We start from the raw sequence: 21,130 nt of genomic DNA, 5'->3' as shown, positions 1-21,130 counted from the left end.
CTCCTGCAGAAGCATCTAAAGAGAGGGACAGGGACAAGACAAATATATACAAAAGGAAATCTACTGTATTCAAACAGGGTATGTAGTTACGGTAGGACTATGCATGCATATGCATCTATAGGACATGTAGATATCAGTAGGTGGGTTGTCTAATGTATATATTTTTAACAAAAATGTATTGTTTATAGTGACGCCTTGAAAAGTCATGAAATGGACGAAGAATGGAGCTTTATCCAACTCCTGATCCCAGTGGACAAGGCTGTGGATCCTGATCTCATTCCTCTTCATCAGCATCATCTGACCTGGTTTGATCTGATCTGACCATCCCTCCCTGTCTCTCTCCACATGCATGGAGCACAGACACACAAAGTACCCCCCCCACACACACACACACACACACACAAACCCACATTGATATACAATCAACACACACGGACACACCCACACAATCCCACATTCACATACAATGATCTCTCACAAGCACACCAAACATATGCACACACACACACACACACACACACACACACACACACACACACACACACACAGGAAGAGTGGTGCTGGGAGCCATCTGCCCTCTGCTCAGGGCAGCAACAGCAACCATGTTAGGTGACCAATCTGTTTCACCCTAACTGGGAAACGCACACACACACACACACACACACAGAAAGTGAGGGAGGGAGTGGGTGGCCGTAATATAGGCCACAATAAGCCAGTGTGCTGTCTGTCATGTGACAGTCTGAATCGCCATGTGCCAGGAAGAGTTGGCCTCCGACGAGACTTCAAACGCCAGAGAGAGAGAGAGAGAGAGAGAGAGAGAGAGAGAGAGAGAGAGAGAGAGAGAGAGAGAGAGAGAGAGAGAGAGAGAGAGAGAGAGAGAGAGAGAGAGAGAGAGAGAGAGAGAGAGAGAGAGAGAGAGAGAGAGAGAGAGAGAGAGAGAGAGAGAGAGAGAGAGAGACAGAGACAGAGACAGAGAGACTCCCCACGGGGCAGAGGAGCTATGGCTAACGTAGTTAACAACTAAGGACGCTAACAGCACTCTGGGAGTCGGTGTTTCTCTGAGGGGCGTTCCGCCACAGACACACTCCTCCACGGTGGTTTAGTTAGCAGGGGGGCGGGGTCATGAACCAACTTCAGACCTCCTCAGGTTCTGCGGGATAATTGATACTAGCGTCGTCAGGATAACAGAGAGGGAGACACCCACGGCGGGAACCCCCCCTGCCTCCAGACAGAGGGGCGGGGGCGGGGGGCACTCACACACCAGGGGGGAGATGCATAGTGAAAGCGTTTCACTGTGGAGCGCAACAAGGGGGGGAGAGAAAAGAGAAAAGAGAGATAGAGAGAGATGGAGCGAGAGAGAGAGAGAGAGACACAGATAGACAGACAGACAGACAGACAGACAGACAGACAGACAGACAGACAGACAGACAGACAGACAGACAGACAGACAGACAGACAGACAGAGAGACATGGGTGTGTGGGTGGAAGGACAGAGAGAGAGACAAGGGAGAATGTGGACTAATGTGTTTTCTTCGAATTGAAATGTTTTCATCATTAATAATTCATTTCGAGAGACACGACAGAGAGAAGGAGAGTGTACAACTCTTTCAAACGAACCTAGAATGAAAAGGAAATGGGTGACAAGAAAATTGGACGCTGTTGAAAATTTTGTATTTTGGTCTTCCCCCCCCCCATCTCATCTTTCCAGACGGAAAGATTGACAACAATTTCATCGGCGTGTGTCGAGTTAATACGAGCGTCAGTGCAGGGGGTAGCTTCTAGCATAGCTTGAAGTGAAATTCACAGCATTTCAAAAACGGCAGTGTTCAAGGGATTACTCTTGTGCGTTCACACAGCAAGGGGAACCGAAAATACACAACAGTTTGGGTTTTTTAAGGCGGCTAGTTCTTTCGGGACTACCTTCAGTCAAACCACCACCTGTACCCATCCGCTGACGGTGCAGTGATACCTCTGCGAGTGTTGAGGCTTTATTTACCTAAACAGGCAAACAAAACAACATGCGCACACTGAAAAATAAACACCCACAACCTGCCTTGAGATTGCTTCGCCGTTCAGGTGCTACACAGCTCGCTACTTTCCTTTATATTTTGTGACTTTTTGGGTATTTTTATGCTTATAGAGTGAGATGGACAGGAAGGTATGGGCGAGAGATAGGGAGAAAGCTGGGAGGACACGCAGCAAATGACCACGGGCAGGATTCAAACCCGGGTCGCTACGATCAGCACTGAGCCTATATGGCACGCTCTACTTTTCCTACTTTACTATGAACTCGCCTGGCCTCCACACAGTGACGTACACCCAGGGAAACGTGGACACGGACAGCTGTCATTACAGAGCTGGCCGGGGTCAGAACTGGGAGTGGGACGCTCCGGCCATGAGACTGGGACAGCTCTGTAGCGCTGCCAATATGACCACCTCTGCATGGGTCCTGATGGCCTGAGGCAGTATGAGAGGGAGTGTGTTTCTGTATGTGTATGTGTCTCTCAGTGTATGTCTCGCTCTCTCTCTCTGTGTGTGTGTGTGTGTGTGTGTGTGTGTGTGTGTGTGTGTGTGTGTGTGTGTGTGTGTGTGTGTGTGTGTGTGTGTGTGTGTGTGTGTGTGTGTGTGTGTGTGTGTGTGTGTGTGTGTGTGTGTGTGTGTGTGTGTGTGTGTGTGTGTGTGTGTGCGCACACACCCTGAGTGTGTGGCCGACAGGCTCAGCCTCCAGTTGGTGTGTGTGAACAGTGTGTTTATTGGAGTGTGTTCATGTTGTCCTGATTGCCTATGTGCTAAAGCGGGACATGATTAAAACACATGTGTGCGTGCGAGCGTCCGCAGCTTTTGTGTGTGTGTCAGTGCGTGTCCGTGTGTGTTTCCGTGTGTCTGTACGGCAGTGTGTCTGTGTGTCTGTGAACAGATGATCTGAAGAGCGTACAGTGCGTACAGTATCTGATGTAAGACACCTCCATCGCCGCAGTCTTACAACGTGACTAGTTCAATTGCTCCCGGTTGCATCAGGTCAGAGCAGAACGCACATCGCTGGTGACACAGCCCTGAAACCACGTCTCCCTTCAACCGTGACCACGAGACCGGGTAAGTTAGAGAGAGCGAGAGACGGAGAGGGAGAGGGAGAGATACGGAGAGAAAGAGAGAAATAAAGTGATAGAGAGAGAGCGAAAGAGATGGGGAGAGAGAGAGAGAGAGAGAGACGGAGAGGGAAAGAGAGACTAAGAATGTTAGAGGGAGAGAGAGAGTGAGAGACGGAGAGGGAGAGAGAGGTGGAGAGATAGAGAGAGCGAGAGACAGAGAAAGATAGACAGAGAGAGAGAGCGGAGAGAGAGACGGAGTGACAGAGAGAGAGAGAGAGATAGAGCGATAGAGAGAGAGAGAGAGAGAGAGAGAGATGTGGAGAGATCGCGCGATAGAGAGAGAAATATAAAACACATTTACACACGACAAGCTTTCATTTCTGTCTTTTTATAGTCCAGTAATTAACCTCATCTAAAAATATTCAATAACCCCTGTGATTATTCACACATGATGGATTACTTCTTGACAGTCGCATTTCTCTGAATCTCTCCACAGTTCTGCTGCCGTTTCACTCTGGAAGCGAGGAGCTGGAAATTAACTTCTGGTGTGGGGTCGCAGAAAGATTGGATTCTACTGTCAAAACTCCCCATGAAGCATTGCTCTCCCTCAGAGGCCTACCCATAACTTAAGACACACCGAGCCCTTACCTCAACTCAACACGACCTTAGCTTACCTCAACTCAACTATCTCTAACCCACCGCCGAAACCTACCAATTCAAAACATACATGCCTAAATGTACTTCAACACAACAACCCATACCAAAACTCACTAACCCTTACGTAAATGGACTGCATTTATACTGCGCTTTCAAGGCACAGGAGTCCTGTGGATCAGCCCAGACACCTTTTAGCCCCCATGTTGTGTCTACAGCCGTCTGGGAGCGAAGGGTTGGATATGAAGAAGTTGGTTTTACCGCGTTTGAATAGTCAATAAGGGGTTGCGCTAATATTGTGACATGAATCGCACGATTCATAGATAGCTTATTATGGCATGTAGGAAGAGTTACCGAGATATACTGTGAAATAGAAGTACTTTGTTAACCCGAGATTACAGTAGAAAGAATATTAAGTACAAAGAAAGAAAAGATTTAAATAAAACATAACCTAGTTACACACAATATGTCGCAAAGTGAATTGAAAAGCATAACAAAAGTATCCTTTAAAAATAGACAAAAAATAAATGAACTGACATTTTTGGCAAACTGTAAGATGCAAATGAAACGATGTGTCGAAGGAAATATCACCGACATCAGCCTCTCTCATGAATCACCCACAAAGCGCACAACTTAAACCAAGACTTGACATATAGTTGAAACCTGGCTTCTTCAAAACCGTCACAGAGTGCCAGAGATCAAGTACCAAGTGTGAGCCACACGTTCCTGTGTGCGTACAGGTGGCATGTGTGTCTTGTTACACGTAGGTGTGTGTGTTGCTTTGTATGTGTGTTGCTTTGTATGTGTGTTGCTCTGTGTGTTGCTTTGTATGTGTGTTGCTTTGTATGTGTGTTGCTCTGTGTGTTGCTCTGTGTGTTGCTTTGTATGTGTGTTGCTTTGTATGTGTGTTGCTGTGTGTGTGTGTGTGTGTGTGTGTGTGTGTGTGTGTGTGTGTGTGTGTGTGTGTGTGTGTGTGTGTGTGTGTGTGTGTGTGTGTGTGTGTGTGTGTGTGTGTGTGTGATGTAATCTCTTCCCAAGAAAATAGAGCAGAAGAAAGAAGAACGATAGAGCATCAGAAAGAGTGGGAGAGAGAGAGAGAGAGAGAGAGGGGGAGAGAGGGAATGAAAAATACATAGATAGGGAGAGAGAGAAAGAGAACAATTAGAGAGAATGAAAGAGACCCAGACAGAGAGAGAGAGAGCTCCAGAAAGCATCAGTTTGTGTACCTCACACCCTCTCCTCCATCAAGGTTAATCAGGTCAGCATGAAAGACGGATTCCCATCTTAGTCTATTTTCTCTCCCTCCCCTTGTCTTTCTCTCTCTCACTCTCTCGCCATGGTCTCTCGCTCTCTCAGCCTGCTGCTGGTTTACACTAATTCCTCAGCTCCACTGGAGCGGTCGACTGTTGCATCTGAAGGAAAACCCTGCTTGAGCTGTTTCCCCGTCCACTATCAAAAGGCAATGTAATGGCTTCTGCTGCACTTCAGGTACATGCTTTCCTTTCGTTCAGGGCCAGGGCTATATCTCTGTTCAGCCTGTCTCTTGAATCAGACACTCGCTGTAGAATACGCAAAGATGTTAACTTCAAGAGAGGGAGGTAGGGTTGTGTGTGTGTGTGTGTGTGTGTGTGTGTGTGTGTGTGTGTGTGTGTGTGTGTGTGTGTGTGTGTGTGTGTGTGTGTGTGTGTGTGTGTGTGTGTGTGTGTGTGTGTGTGTGTGTGTGTGTGTGATGCAAGACAACCCGACACTTCTCTCCAAGTTTAAATACCCTTGAAGGACAATCGCTGATTATTGATGAATTATTTTTTTCCCATCGGATTTATCCACGCAGAAGCCTCCCGTTCCCGGCCTTAAACGATCCCGAGGGATCCAACACCTCCTCGCCCTCCCTGCTCCTCAGTCTCCATCTCCATGTTCAAACTGACCAGCAATCAGTCTGCAACCGCTGACGTTGTCATAAGTGCTCTCTGACCCGGGATGTCCGTCAGGTGTGTCCAAACGGGGGCCCTTTGTACCCGGGGGGCCATCGAAGGCGGCCGCTCACTTCTCATATTAAGCCAAAATTCCAGCGCCTTCTACCGCTAGAACCACACGGTCTGGCGCTGCAGCCCAGGGAAATATCCCCGTGTGTGGGCGGAACGTGGTGCGGCCGCACCAGCCTGGATTAGCTCCACGGACTCAGACTAAGTGTTAATATCCGTTCACCGGTTGAGGGTGCACCGTCCGGGGGAGGGGGGGGGAGGGCGACAGAGACAGAGACACAGACAGACAGACAGACAATGAAAGAGTCTCAGAGAAGTGGAGCCAGCGGGCCGATGTTTGCGCTGCAGACCGCAGTCCGCACATGTTTGGAACAACGCTCGATCTCACAGATGGAAAACAGACATCGTACTCAAAAGAGAGTTTCCGGGGCACGATTTGAAACTTTTTCTGGTTTCCTGGGAATATCATGGCGGCGCCTCCGAGCCCGAAGCAAACAACCGAGGGAATGCTTGGAAAACGACACTGTTTCAAATCCCTCTAAAACAACCTGCTTATGCTGCTGGATACTTATCTCTTCTCACAGAAATGAAGACGAACTGCGAAACAGAGAAATGAACGCTCTACACAACACTGTCCTCCCACTGCTGTAGCCCAGACAGGCATGCAGTCACGAAGCAGAAAGCAGGCGGACCAGTAGAAATAATACGAACGACTGAATATCATATGACGTTGAGTAGGTCTGGAAATCACGCTGAAGGATGCCCTTTGAATCGATTCCTCTCTAGGTATACTCCAACCTCGACCTGAAAGTTTAAAAATAAATGACTGCTTTTTATATTAAAAGTGCTGCTCTGATGAATATAAGATGAATCCAATATAAAAGGCTAATATAGGCCAAATTATCTTTGTGGTACTAATGAAAGTCTATAAAAAAAAATATGAGCCTGTTTACAAAACACATTTATTTGAACTCATTTATAAAAGAAGAAATGTTAAATGTTTCTCGTTAACATTGTTTTCCTGAGATGAAATAGGAAAAATGTGATACCGTCTACTCGCCTAAACGCATTAATTTGTTCTCGTTTCTACAAATTAACATAATGTTTTCAATAACAGGTGCCTTAGATGACACTATCAAACAAATGTCTCTTTTAACTGCCTGACGCACCAATTCAAAAGGGCTAAAATAATTGTCCTCATGTTATAAGATAGAGAAACAGCAGTTATAATGTTCCTGGAACGTTCATTTCTGCACCCGCACGCATGCACATGCACACACACACACACACACACACACACACACACACACACACACACACACACACACACACACACCTTGTAGTTGGGCAGATGTGGAGCCAGTAAACTCACTGTTTCAGCGGGAATGAGAACACTGGGGAATTTAAGAAATCGTTTTGGGCGTTTCATCGGAACAGAGATGTAATCCCCATGACAACGGCCAAAGGCAACTTTGTGACATGTATTTTTATTTGTCACACATCCCTGACACACACACACACAGTTGGAGGACTTTGTTTACTTTTGAACTCTTCACCGACCGCTACAGTTTCCTGCCAGGTTGCCATGGTGATTATTACTATCCCCTCAGCAGTCAACTTGCAAACACTTGACCCCCCCCCCCCCCCCCCCCCCCACCCCCCCCCCCCCCCACCACTTCCCTTCATCTTTCATCACCGGCATTCTCAAGGTCTCTCCCTCGCTCTCTCTCGCCACAGGACGAAATCCAATAACATTTGTAAGTGTTTTCAATGCCTCCCTTACCTTTTACATTTGGCTTCATCTGCGGCTGAAACAAACATAACTTGTTGCCACTTGGAAGCAAAGAGAAATGATTTATTTCCGCCATGGTTCCTTTTCATCTGAATTTGAAAGCATGGTCAGGTTTGAACTCTCGGCAAAAAACTTCAGGATTATAAAAGCTTTGCCCTCTAGTCCGGTAGTTATTCTTGCATCATTGCATCCACCCCGAATATTCCTCCATCCACCTTAATGTAAATATCCCCCATTATCACATCTATCACCATCCATCTAGTCCACTATTACATCCATCCAACCCTACAATTGGCCTTTATAATATAGATGAAACCATCCATCAAACCATACCTCTAGCCCTTTATAACATCCATCAAACCATCCGTCAAACCATACATCTAACCCATTAAACATCATCAAACCATCCATCAAACCATACATCTAGCCCTTTATAATATAGATTAAACTATCCATCCAACCCATTATAACATCATCAAACCATCTATCAAACCATACATCTAGCCATTATCACAACCATCAAACCATCCAATCCACCCATTACCATTTCCCCTTTAAGAGACCGTTTTAGTCAAACAGAATCTTGCAGAGGAAACAGCGATACATGACATTAAAGATGCAGTAGGTACGATTTGAGACTTGTCAAGAGAGTGGGGAAAAAATGATCACCAGCAATGATCCAACCAAAGAATTGCATTTCACACTCCTTTGATAGACAGGGAAGATGGATTATCTGAACCAATAACGGGAGTGATGGCCTTATTGGTCAGAGATGAGCCAGGAGCAGTCTAAAATCAAGGTTGGCAATACAAGGTCAGCGCAGTCCCCCTGAAACAGACATTCTCACACGCATTTCCCTCACTTATAGCTGAAGGATGGCTTGGCCATTTCTAATAAATTACACTCAAATAACAGCTGTTAAATCTTACCGACAGCACATTTCAGGGGCAGGTAAGGACATCCTTCCAACACTTCCATCTAGCCATCCACTGAAAGGCTCAACTGTGTTTTTAAACCCATCCATACCTTATATTATAGTTGGAGTATGGATGGGTGGATAAATTGATTCTCAAATTCTCAAACTTTTTCTACTAGTGTACTACCTCTAAGATATTTTTCAGCTGAGTACCCCCTTCACCGGCACAAAAAAAGAGAAAATAAATAAAATAAACATAAATAATGTTTTTGCGTCTAGCTTTCAGAATTGAAACTTACACAGAAAAAACAAATACATATATTTTTTATGTTCCAAGTACCCCCTGCATTACCCCTAGGGGTACACGTACCACCACTTGAGAACCACTGCTGTATCACACCTAGCCCCACCAAAAGGAAACCTAATCCAACACTACAGAATATGTGACCGACGCAGCCTGCGTTCTTGTGATTTATCGGCTGAACTAAAGCCCATCAACCTCTGAGCTCAACACGAATCGTAAAAACCAACTTGGGCGGGATTTTAGGGTTATGGTTAACCCTGTAAAACCAGAGAGGGTGGAACGCACCGAACAAGCCAACAACAACGAACACCAAGATAAGTGGGGAGTTTTAAATTTAGATTTAGATTTTCCCCCGTTGCATAGAAACATCCACAGCTGATGCTACTCCCTAACTAACAATCTATGATGAAGACCACTCCCAACGCCCCTGTCCCACTAACCGGCTAAATAAAAAATCTTCTACTCTGTACATCATCACGGAATCCTGGAGTCGGTACGGTAACCTAGCAACAAGCCAAACATTCTACTGCATCCGGCCATTCACTCGGCAATTTTAAATCCAAACCAACGTCTGGGACGCCGTGCTGTTAAACACACGAAGCCGCCGTTAAATTAACTTCACTTCACGGGGACTCGGCGCGGTCGCCCCCCCCAACGACGGGCCGCTAAAGGGCAGGTGTCGCTCCACGCCAGCGGCGCCTGCTAAGAGCTCTCAGAAATGCCGCAATTACCGTGCCAAATGTCACCGAACGTGTTCCCCGTCCGTCGGTGAGGAGGGGGAACCATGGCAACGTAGCAAACCGATGAGTCAATTAAGGCAGAACATGAGTCATCGCCCCCACGTCTGTGACGAGGTCATCCGTAACACCGACAACGCACCAATCAGGGCTCTTTAAATATGATGGGCTGCTGACAGGAGCAGCAAGGGATTGTGGGTAAGGGAGATGTTGAACCCACTAGTCTCAGCAGACGTTTAAGGATGGTCTCGTCTCGATTAAATTGGTTTAATTAACATGAACGTTTGAATGTAATACCGTAAGAGCTCTTCTCTTGCTCGCTGAGGGATGTGTGTGTGTTTGTCTGTGCGTGCGTGTGTGTGTGCGTACGTGTGTCTGTTAGAGTAATTGAAAGAAAGTGAGCGAGTATTTATCCCCAAGCCCCGGCTGTGTGGGGACAGACATGAAAAAAAAAAAATTTCCTCTCGGAAAAATCACCATTCGTTTCTTAGGATACGCTACAAATATGAAGCAAAATTCACGCTCTGAATGCTTTGGGCTTCATGAGTATTTGTGTGTGAATTTATGCGTTTGTGAATGTGTGCATTTAAAGATCATTTGCGTGTGAGTGTGTATTTGTGTCTGTGCCTCACAAATCAGGCTTTAGATCAATATACAAACTCTAACAGCAGAAGAGCAAAAGAACGCAAGTCTGGGTAAACAGTATTTCCTTTTCTTTCACACAAACTAGGCTCTAAAAAAGGTGTGAGTAAAGGTTTCAAATCAGCACTGTGCAGAGTGGCCACTGTAAACATACATACTTAATGAAATCCCTTCTGAAGTCTCAACCACAGGTGAGATTTCTTCAGTAGAACACAAGTTGCAAGAAGTTCAACAAAGCTGGAATTGGTCCCTAGCTCCTGGTCATAGTCCACTCTGTTCCATGTCCTCCCAGAAGCTCTGGTGTAGCACGGTGATGAGAGCATGCATGACTGGGTGCATGCGTGTGCACAAGTATCTGTGGGCATGTGAGAGCCACGGTGGCTGTTAAAGACCAGCGGGTTACTCGCTCCGCTGGTTTCCATGAACCCTTCCCGGCATGGGGCTCAGGCGGTAGAGCGGGTTGACTTGTAACCGGAAGGTTGCTGGTTCGATCCCCGGCTCCTCCTAGCTGAGTGTCGAGGTGTCCTTGAGCAAAACGCCTCACCCTAACTTCACCCGACGAGCTGGCTGTCGCCTTTCATGGTTGACACCGCCGTCGGTGTGTCAATGTGTGTGAATGAGTGAATGTCAAGCAATATTGTAAAGCGCTTTAAGTGGCCACTGGTTAGAAAAGCGTCTATTTACCATTTCACTAGTCCAGCTCCTCTCTCCAGCCAATAGAAGAGGAGAGGCTGGTAGAGCGATACAGAACGATGGACTGGACCGGATCGATCGGATCGATGGCCTCGGGCCGGCTGGCGGAGGGTTGCTCGGACAAGGGGGGGGATTCGGGGAGAGGGGTCACACACGTGGACGAGGTCATCCATCAGCCGGCTCTCATTTGATTAAGGGCTGTTCGTTAACGATTAGGCAATGAGGACGGCCGCATAAGGGGAGAAGAATGGGCTGAGGAGACTGTTTGGTGTGGGTCACTTCAACGAGGAGAGAACGCTGGGGAGTGCGTGGGAAGTCCCGTCGTTAGCCAGACACAAACATGAGCGGTTTATTAGGAGGGACAGAGGGAGATGAAGACCGATCAACCGACGCGAGCCGTGAACGTTTGAACTGATGAAAACAAACGCAGCCTGCAAAAGATGCCAAGCTGTGAAATTATTCAATTGTGTTTGTTTTGTCTTTTTTTTTTTTTTTTATCAAGACGTGCAGTATTACAAAATGACAGATTTAGACAAAGAAAACTAATCATGAAACTGTTATTATTCTTTCTTTTTATCAACACTGGAAGACCTTCAATTTCACGGTTCGAGACCCCAGACGTTCACCTTTTAAAAACGCATCAGATTCTGAAGCAGAAACTCGACTGTGTTTTAATATCAATGTAACCACACTCAGCGCTCCGATGCTGTTTTTAATCAAACTAATGTTAACATGTCCGCGGAGCCGATTCTGCCTCCACTGAGCCAAGAAACACCCGCTTCCGACTTGCATTGATTGGTCTTCAGCAGCTGGCTTCAGTGAGGTTAGAGGGGGATACGAGGGCCCTGCCTTACAGATGTACACACTATGAGGTCGACTCAGTACAACCACCACCCACAGCCAACAAGGGGCCTCTGGGACGAGGAAAGGTGCTCCCACTCTTAGAGGGCCAGGGATGTGGAGAGGGAGAGAGGTGCGAGGGTGAGATGGATAGGGGGACATAGGAAGAGAGGGAGGGAGAAAGAGAGAGAGGTGCGAGGGTGAGATGGATAGAGGGAGAGAGGGGCGAGGATGAGAGCTGCAAAAGGTAAGAAAAGGTGATGAAGAGAGCCCTCGTCACAAAGCGTGGTAAACAAGGCCCCTGCCTTACAGATGTACGCACCATGAGGTCGACTCGGGACCATCGCCCCGCACACAGCCACCACGGAGCACCTGGGAACTGTAGTGTTGCAAGGCAAAGCTTAGATTTGGGCACATTCAGATTCTTCTTATTCTCATTTTTAATTAGCGTGGGGGGTCTAACGTTAAGACCCCCCACTGTCCCGTCTGGGACAAATGAAAAGGATCTTCATCAAATATGCAGCCGCTCAACACATCCTGTCACGAAATCCCACGTTGACTTAGTTTTAAATTAAGTTTATAATTCGTATATTTGAGATTAATTATGAATCAAATGATTTAAATCGAAGGATGATGTGGCCCTGAAGCAACACCAAACTCCCTGACCGCCCCTATAAAAAGACAGCCAACCCCCACAAAGCCTCGGTTTGCATTAGACCCGCTCACCAGGTGAAACCATTATCCAAACATAAACTAACTGGTTTGAGTTTCTCCACATGACCGCTAACGGTCAGAAGGCTTGGAAGTATCGAGCTTATTAAAAATATATCTTTGCAGTCCGAAAAATAATGGTGTTATTTTCTCCTGAAGTCCCTCCGAAGTGTCTCCAGAACCGCCTTTCATCAGGGGAATATGAATCTAAAGGCATATTACCAAAGCTTTTCAGCCGGATGGAGCTTCAACCAATGAGTCAAAATACTAAAATATACAATCAACGGAATTTACTTCATGTTCCTTAAACAACAGATGGAAAAGAAGAATTTGGAAACCTTTTAATTAAACCTGCAAGTCAATATTTGTGTGGGCTTCCGGCTTTGAAAACAAATAATTGTCAGAATTTTCAAAGTCCTGACCCAAATCACCAATTATTTTTTTGTGCTGACGGTAGGGGGTGTGTGTGTGTGTGTGTGTGTGTGTGTGTGTGTGTGTGTGTGTGTGTGTGTGTGTGTGTGTGTGTGTGTGTGTGTGTGTGTGTGTGTGTGTGTGTGTGTGTGTGTGTGTGTGTGTGTGTGTGTGTGTGTGTGTGTCCCTCTTTATTAAATTGATTATCACGACCATACAGAGACCAAGTCTCTGTATTCACTATCTAACCCACATCTGACCCAACTGAATGGATGCTCACTACCTAGCCTCACCCCGGTCTCTTCTTAAGGTCACTGTAGAGAATAAACACGTATTATATACCCGTTTGAGCATCCTGTCTCAGACTCCAGCCACGGCTGATCTGCGTTCTGTACACCTGGTTAAAGGTGACAAGGGATGTGTAGAAGGAGAGAGGAGTAGAGAGAGAGAGAGGGAGAGAGGGGCAGAGGAAGAGAGGGAGAGATGTGTAGAGGGAGAGGAGTAGAGGGAGAGAGGGAGAGAGGGTAGAGGGAGAGAGGAGTAGAGAGAGAGAGAGGGAGAGAGGGGCAGAGCGAGAGAGGGAGAGAGGGAGAGAGAGAGAGGAGTAGAGGGAGAGAGAGGGAGAGAGGGGTAGAGGGAGAGAGGGAGAGAGGGAGAGAGAGAGAGAGGAGTAGAGGGAGAGAGGGAGAGCGGGTAGAGGGAGAGAGGGTAGAGGGAGATAGGGGTAGAGCGAGAGAGAGGGAGAGAGAGAGAGGAGTAGAGGGAGAGAGGGAGAGAGGGTAGAGGGAGAGAGGGAGAGAGAGAGAGGAGTAGAGGGAGAGAGGGAGAGAGGGAGAGAGAGAGAGGGAGAGAGGGTAGAGGGAGAGAGGGTAGAGGGAGAGAGGGGTAGAGCGAGAGAGGGAGAGAGGGAGAGAGAGAGAGGAGTAGAGGGAGAGAGGGAGAGAGGGTAGAGGGAGAGAGGGAGAGAGGGTAGAGGGAGAGAGGGTAGAGGGAGAGAGGGGTAGAGGGAGAGAGGGGTAGAGCGAGAGAAAAGGTGATGAGGAGGAAGAGCGTAAACACAAAACAGAGCTGGGATCCCTCACATTTTGTAGGCCTGTATGAAACAAAAGGTAATCAAGCCAGCCCCTATCTCGCTCTCTCGGCCACGCACCCACTCTCCCTCCCCCTCTGAATGACTTTACTGACAAGCATCCAAACAAACCAAAGAACACATCTTCACGCTGTCCAGCCTGTTGGCCAGGCGAGGTCTACTAATATATGAGTCAGGGATTTACGATTTTGCTCCGATAGATAGGGGAATGGAAATGAGTGTCAGAGAGAGACAAAGAGAGAGAGAGACAGAGAGAGACAAAGAGAGAGAGAGACAAAGAGAGAGAGAGAGAGAGACAGAGACAGAGACAGAGACAGAGAGAGAGAGACAAAGAGAGAGAGAGACAAAGAGAGAGACAGAGACAGAGACAGAGAGAGAGAGAGACAAAGTCAGCGACAAAGAGAGAGACAAAGAGAGAGACAAAGACAAAGAGAGACAGAGAGGAAGACGAATGAGGGTCAGGTGGAGGGGGAGACAAAGAGAGGCACACCGAGAAAGGGCAAGGACCAGGAGAGAAGGACGGGCCTCACCGATGTACTCGAAGACGTAGACCACGAAGAAGGGCGTGACGAGGTCGTTGATGCCCTGGACGTAGCCGCTGGCCGGGTGGCGGATGGCCCAGATGAAGAGGATACGCTCGAAGATCTACACACACACACACATTTAATTTAGCATGAAAGTACCAACAACAACACAACTTTAGTCTACAACTCAGGGCTACAGGGGCGAGGTTGTCAGTGGGCCTGTGACGCCCTCTGGGTGGCAGCCATCTTGGGGGGGACTGCCACACCCAAGATGGCTGCCAGGACAGTCGACACGATCCAACTGCTGCACACGCACACACACACACACACACACACACACACACACACACACACACACACACACACACACACACACACACACACACACACACACACACAGGCAGTTACCGAGCTAGCCTAGCTTAGCTCAGTTTACTTATTATAATTCCACCAGTGACACTTAATAGATTAAAGAGTGTTTAATGATATGCCGAACCTGGATAATAAGATGTACATTCAATGACTTGAAATGAAACATTTTTCCCCATCACCCATTTATCAGGTAATATATCTGCTCGGTTGATTTCCATGAGCGGTGCAGGGAGCACCGGAGCGTAGCGGTGGCGCAGCGGCGGCGCGCGGTAGCGTTAGCATGCAAGCAGAGACGTGAAGGAGAAAAGGTGAGGAATCTCAAACAGATTAGAACGAAATGAGAAACATGTTCAGTGCTGAGGGAGGATTTATTAACGTTTAACCAAAGTTGAACTTCAAAGTTTACTTTTTTTATTATAACACCACACTCCCAAACAGATGTGTGTGTACTTGTGTGTGTGTGTGTGTGTACGTGTGTGTCCCTTAATTAACTCTGTATTCACTGTTCATCCCTACCTGCTCCATAAAGCCCTGCCTGTATTTACTGTCAAACCCCTTACCTGCTCCTTAATGAACCGTCTCTATATTCAATGTCTAACCCCTGCCTGCTCCTTAATAACCCATTCTCTGTATTTACTGTCAAACCCCTTACCTGCTCCTTAATAACTGTCTCTGTATGTACTGCCTAACCCCTGCCTGCTCCTTAAGGACCTGCCTCTTTATTCACGAGACTGATAAGCATAATATATACACCACCTTACAGCAGAAGGTCCATTTTCCGAGTTTGCTAAATGGTTCAATCTCTCAGCTCTTCCATGGTTATGATTTACATTCAAGGAGATTTTTTTGGTCCGTCCATGTTAAGTGGTAGTAAATGTGCACCTCATTCTTTCTGATAAATGCCACAGGCATACACACAGGTTTACAACGGTTCACAAGATCACGTGAAGGGTACTTATTTAAAAGACTATTATTACCTGATGTTAAGTACAACAAACGGACGCCCTTTAATTGGCAGGGGAAGGTTTGGATGCAGTAATAATATACATTTATGCACGTCACTCAAAACAAACCATTTCAAAATGGCTTTTAACACCCAACTCTCCCCCACCTCTCAGGGCCTCTTCGTTTACGCTTTAAATTCTATTGATATTAGCTTCTTATTTTTAACCCCATGCATACCATCGTATCATTATGTATTATTATGTATCATTATGTAAAGTGTCTTTGACCGTGAACCAGAACTCCCCCAGACCCCCCAGACCACCGCCAGGGTATTGAGTAAAGGGCTTCTGTTGCCTCCCTTCGCCCCCCGCCCCCCCCCCCATCAGCCCCTCCAGGGCTCATCTCTCATCTGCGTGTTCCAGCAACCACCTCTACAGCCTACTTCTTTCACTCATCCAAGTCAGGCTTTCATGTCTCCCTGCCAGTCTCCCTCGCTCTTCTTGTCACTTACTACTCTCTCACTCTCTCTCGGCCATCTTTGTCTCTCCCTGCTATTATTATTTTTTTTTTCATTGGCTCTCCCTCGCTCCCTTTCCCTGTTTTTTCTCCCATTGGCTCTCTCTCGTTTCTCTCCTCTCATTTCTCACTCCATCCTTGTCCATTTCCCCCTCTTTTTTCTCAATTTGTCTCTCTCTCACTCTCACTCTCTGTTGTTTCATCTCGCTCTCTTTCTTAATTTCTCTGAGTATTTCTGCCTCATGTTCTAACTTGCTCTCTCTCTCCCTCCCTCTCCTGGTCCATCCCTCTCCCACCCTGCCTCTCCCCTCCCTCCCTCCCTCCCTCCCTCCCTCTCTGTGTCCGCGTCCTTCTCTCACTCTTGGATGTTTTGCAAGGCAAACTCTTCCATCTTTGTTACAAGCCGCAGTCAAACGCTGTCAGGACCACTGAATTAGAGGAGGCTTCACATTCACACACACACACACACACACACACACACACACACACACACACACACACACACACACACACACACACACACACACACACACACACACACACACACACACACACACACACACACTGGGAGTGTCTCTGTTGTTAGGGGATGTTTGATGTTTCCGTCATCATTATAATAAAACCTCATCCTCCACTTTAAATGGGAGGAGGCCTCTGCCAGTCACCCAGAGATCCAGCGTGTCACTCATCCAAACAGTCAGCCTGCTGCTTACAGTGAGATACTACAGATGCAGTTAGCGTCACGTTGGAGACATCCGGGGTCGTTCCATCAGCAATCCGCTCCCTGCACTCCCCTCGTTCCCGGTTCATCGTTAGCATCACATCCATCAAACCTGAACCTACGTCAGTACATGGAATGCGGCCCCGATTAAATCCTCACTCTTTCGAAGCTTTTCAAAACCTTTTTGGTTTGAACTACGAGGGTGACGAGACCAGTTGTGGCGAGTGAGACCTGGTAGTGGGGAGAGACAAGAACGGGGGATGGGAGAGACAAGACCGGGTGGTGTGACCGACTCTGACAAGCATTCTGCCGCTACGACAGCCTGCTGATACGATGACACGACAGCGTCTTGTTTGTTTTAGACCCCAGCAGCAGGAGTTCTGACCAACCGTCAATCTTAATCATATTGTCCTTTAGCCTGAATCTGACACACACACACACACACACACACACACACACACACACACACACACACACACACACACACACACACACACACACACACACACACACACACACACACACACACACACACACACACACACACACACACACACACGTTCCCATCAAGTATTTAAAGCAGGTAGTACGGTATTTACAGGGTGGTCTACCAGACTAGCATGTGTTTACAGGGTGGTCTTCTACCAGTAACAGTGAAGTATGTGTATTTACAGGACGGTCTTCTACCAGTAACAGTGAAGTATGTGTATTTACAGGACGGTCTTCTACCAGTAACAGTGAAGTATGTGTATTTACAGGACGGTCTTCTACCAGTAACAGTGAAGTATGTGTATTTACAGGACGGTCTTCTACCAGTAACAGTGAAGTATGTCTATCTCCAGGATTGTCTAAAGCGGTGGATTGCGTGGTATCTGGAGGCACAGAGCTGGGCTTTAGCACCAGGCCAACAAAGTCTGTTTATTTTATTTCATCTCCTCCAAATCTCTCCCTTCCCTGAGGGGACGGGGGGGAGACGGAGAAAGGGAGAGAGGTGGAAGATGTGTCCGTCTGAGGGAGTTTATTCCTTCACTTATGAACACACGGCTACACAGACCCCCGGTCCACAGCGAGCAGCGCTGAGGATTCCGACGGGTGACGGCCGGCTGTATCCATCACTCATGGCCCTTTCTGAGCCTCAGTGTTCAGGCCAGGGAGGAGAGGGAGAGGGACAGGATGAGGGTGGGGGGGTTGGTCTACTCGGTTAGCGTCAGCCTAGCCTGCAGGGCGAGCCACGGTGGTCTCCAAGCAAGCATCAGTGTTGACGCCGGGAAGCTTGTTGAAACGCGGTTTGAACGGCGAGCGTTAAGAGGCCAGAGCCAGAGACTAATGGAGTCAGCAGGGGTCATTCCGCCGGTAAATGTAGCCACAGAACACACTTCTGCTATAACCGCCTGACTCTGCAGACTGTGGGCCTTTGTCTGACTGTGTGTGTTTGTGTGTGTAGCAGTTTGTTTAGGTGTGCGTGGTCTTGACTAGTGCGGCTAGTGTGTGGGTGTGTTTCTGACGCTGTGTGTGCATTCCAAAGACATGCATTATATGTTTGTGAAGCTGATGGTGTGTTTGTGCGTAGGTGTTCAATGCATCTCTGTTTATCTCACTCTCACTTTACACTACACGCGTGTCTGCGTGTGTGTGTGTGCCAAGTGTTTGTGTGTGTGTGTGTAAAAAAAAACAGGAGGACCTCACCTCTTGGACAGAAGCTTGTTGAAAGAGAGGAATAAGAGGATTAGTTCTCGGTATGTCAATGTGAATCTGCAGAGAGGGAGAGAGAAGAGAGAAAAGAGAGAGAGAGAGAGGGGGGGGAAACACATGGACATCGGGCAGGTTAGCGGCGATGGCAATCACAGACAGAGTCACATAGGGGGGAGGGAGAGAGAGAGAGAGAGAGAGAGAGAGAGAGAGAGAGAGAGAGAGAGAGAGAGAGAGAGAGAGAGAGAGAGAGAGAGAGAGAGAGAGAGAGAGAGAGGAGAGAGAGAGAGAGAGAGAGAGAGAGAGAGAGAGAGAGAGAGAGAGAGAGAGAGAGAGAGAGAGAGAGAGAGAGAGAGATCAGAGCTGGACCGGATCACGGAGGCGGAGCGGACTGCGCTGGGTAACATGCTACAAAGAGTCCGGCCCGGTCTTACCTCGGTCACCTGGGGCTGCATAACCAATCGCTCTGGGTTCATCCTAGGAATGTCTATACGGATCTGAGGTCCCGATCGGGCGGTTAGGACACACACACACACACAGGCAGTTCACACAACAGCAGCAGTAATGTACTCATGGCGCATGTTGTTGTGGTTAAAGAGTGAATGAGTTCATGTCTGTACACGTTCAGAAGATGTCTGTCCGCCAATAGAATGAGGTATACACAAGTGCTGGAAGTACTGCTGTGTGTGTGTGTGTGTATATGTATATGTGTATGTGTATGTGTGTGTGTATAGCTATCTTGGTTGTGCTAGCAATGGTGTGTGTATATATATATATTTATATGTGTGTATGGATACTCCTGTCTCCATACACTAGGGTGTGTGCGCTAGGTATATACTAGGTATCTTAGGGTGTGTGTGTGTGTGTGTGCATGTGCGCGTGTAGGTGTCTTGGTGTGCCTTGGTCGGTGTGTACCTGTCCGTAGGTGTCTTGTGTGTGTGTTTATGCGTGCACCTGTCTGTAGGTGTTTTGTTGTGTGTGTTTATGCGTGCACCTGTCTATGGGGTGTGTGTGTGTGTGTGTGTGTGTGTGTGTGTGTGTGTGTGTGTGTGTGTGTGTGTGTGTGTGTGTGTGTGTGTGTGTGTGTGTGTGTGTGTGTGTGTGTGTGTGTGTGTGTGTGTGTGTGTGTGTGTGTGTGTGTACCTGTCTGTAGGTGTCTTGGTGGTGCTCGTCGTTCCTGGAGTCGTAGTACTGCTGGATGAAGCCGAAGTATTCTTGTCTCTTTCTCTGGAGAACGCACTCTCTCCTGTCTGCATTGGCAGGGAGGTAACCCTGGGGCGAGAGACACAGGGAAGAGTGGGAGAGAGAGAGAGAGAGATACGGAGAGTGGAAGAGAGTGAGAGATACAGAGAGAGACACACACACATACACACACAGACACACAGAAAAGAGAGAGTCACACACGGGGAAGAGAGATAGAGAGAGAGACACACACACAAAGAGGCGGACAGAGACACACACACACACACACACACACACACACACACACACACACACAGAGTCAAAGGGAGATAGACCAAGGAGAGAGAGCGACACAAAAATTCAGAAAGACAAAGAGAAACAGGATGAGACGAAAAGAGGGAGGGAAAAATAGAAAGAAAAAAAGACAGGGCGGAGAGGAGATAAAAAGAGATATTCAGAAATAAGTATATTGGAATTCATAACTCGCAGCTCTCTACAGCAACAACAACACGGCAGATAGATGAATGGTTTGGAGTTGAATCAAATAATAAGTTGAATGTACGAAGAAAAGTGGAATGTTTTTCTGTTTTCGGCGTTCACTCCTCCTGACGAGAGGTTTGTTGTCGCAGTGTTTTTCCACGAGAAATACTCAAAAGATTTCATTGTACGGTACCCACTCACAAAACCATAACCTTAGGCCATCTTCCGTCTCCTGGGGGTGAAGCAAGGGCTGAAGACTGTACCTGTAGATCTTGCTAGAGGCTAAAACGAGCAATCAAATATTAGGAAATGATCGAGATTATGGTTGTTTGATTCCTTATCCTCCTGCTGCTAAATTATCATTTAGTTTTTCAGTGAGGAGGTTTAAAGGCACTGTATGAATCGAGACGCACGCACGCACGCACGCGGTGTGTCGGCATGGGCTATTTAAATGTTAAATTCAAAGCATTATGGGATTTAGTTAAAACAAATTAAATGCAATTAGAGCTTCTATTTTGTTTGAATACCACTCCTCCGAATAAAAACAAGAAGCATTTAGAGTCGAGTTAGCAAAGTATAAACGAAGACGCATTCAAATTCAGAATGAACCCGTGTTATACTATGCATTTGATACCTTGATTCACACTTATTTAAACGTTTTTTAAAATGCATTAATTTTGTGATGTTTTTTTATTTTATTTGATCAAGGCTGTATCTGTGGATGTGTGTTTATATGGCATTGGTTTAGAGTTGCAATAAATGTCAGACCTATAAATTATGTTACAGGCCTACAAAAGGTAGGTAACCCCCCCCCCCCCCCCACGCACAAACACTTAAGAA

The 21,130-nt window shown here is 47.2% G+C and overlaps 1 protein-coding gene across 3 annotated transcripts in view; it reads right to left on the bottom strand.

Moving 5' to 3' along the window:
- The window catches only part of tbc1d22a (TBC1 domain family, member 22a), an 80,211-nt gene that overhangs the window by 28,880 nt on the left and 30,201 nt on the right, over positions 1 to 21,130 (bottom strand). Inside the window, exons 7-10 of one of the 3 annotated variants that reach the window (XM_060037837.1) lie at positions 19,772 to 19,900; positions 19,063 to 19,125; positions 18,626 to 18,691; positions 14,392 to 14,506 (exon numbers count right to left, since the gene is read on the bottom strand). In XM_060037837.1, coding sequence (XP_059893820.1) covers positions 14,392 to 14,506; positions 18,626 to 18,691; positions 19,063 to 19,125; positions 19,772 to 19,900 — 373 coding nt within the window. The remainder of the gene's footprint in view (positions 1 to 14,391; positions 14,507 to 18,625; positions 18,692 to 19,062; positions 19,126 to 19,771; positions 19,901 to 21,130) is intronic. The other 2 variants (XM_060037840.1, XM_060037838.1) reach the window with 2 other exon arrangements.

Source organism: Gadus macrocephalus, chromosome 19, assembly GCF_031168955.1.
Source record: "Gadus macrocephalus chromosome 19, ASM3116895v1".
Taxonomy (NCBI): Eukaryota; Metazoa; Chordata; class Actinopteri; order Gadiformes; family Gadidae; genus Gadus; species Gadus macrocephalus.
The sequence above is the reverse complement of the archived record's forward strand: the minus strand, read 5'-3'. Positions and strand labels throughout refer to the sequence as shown.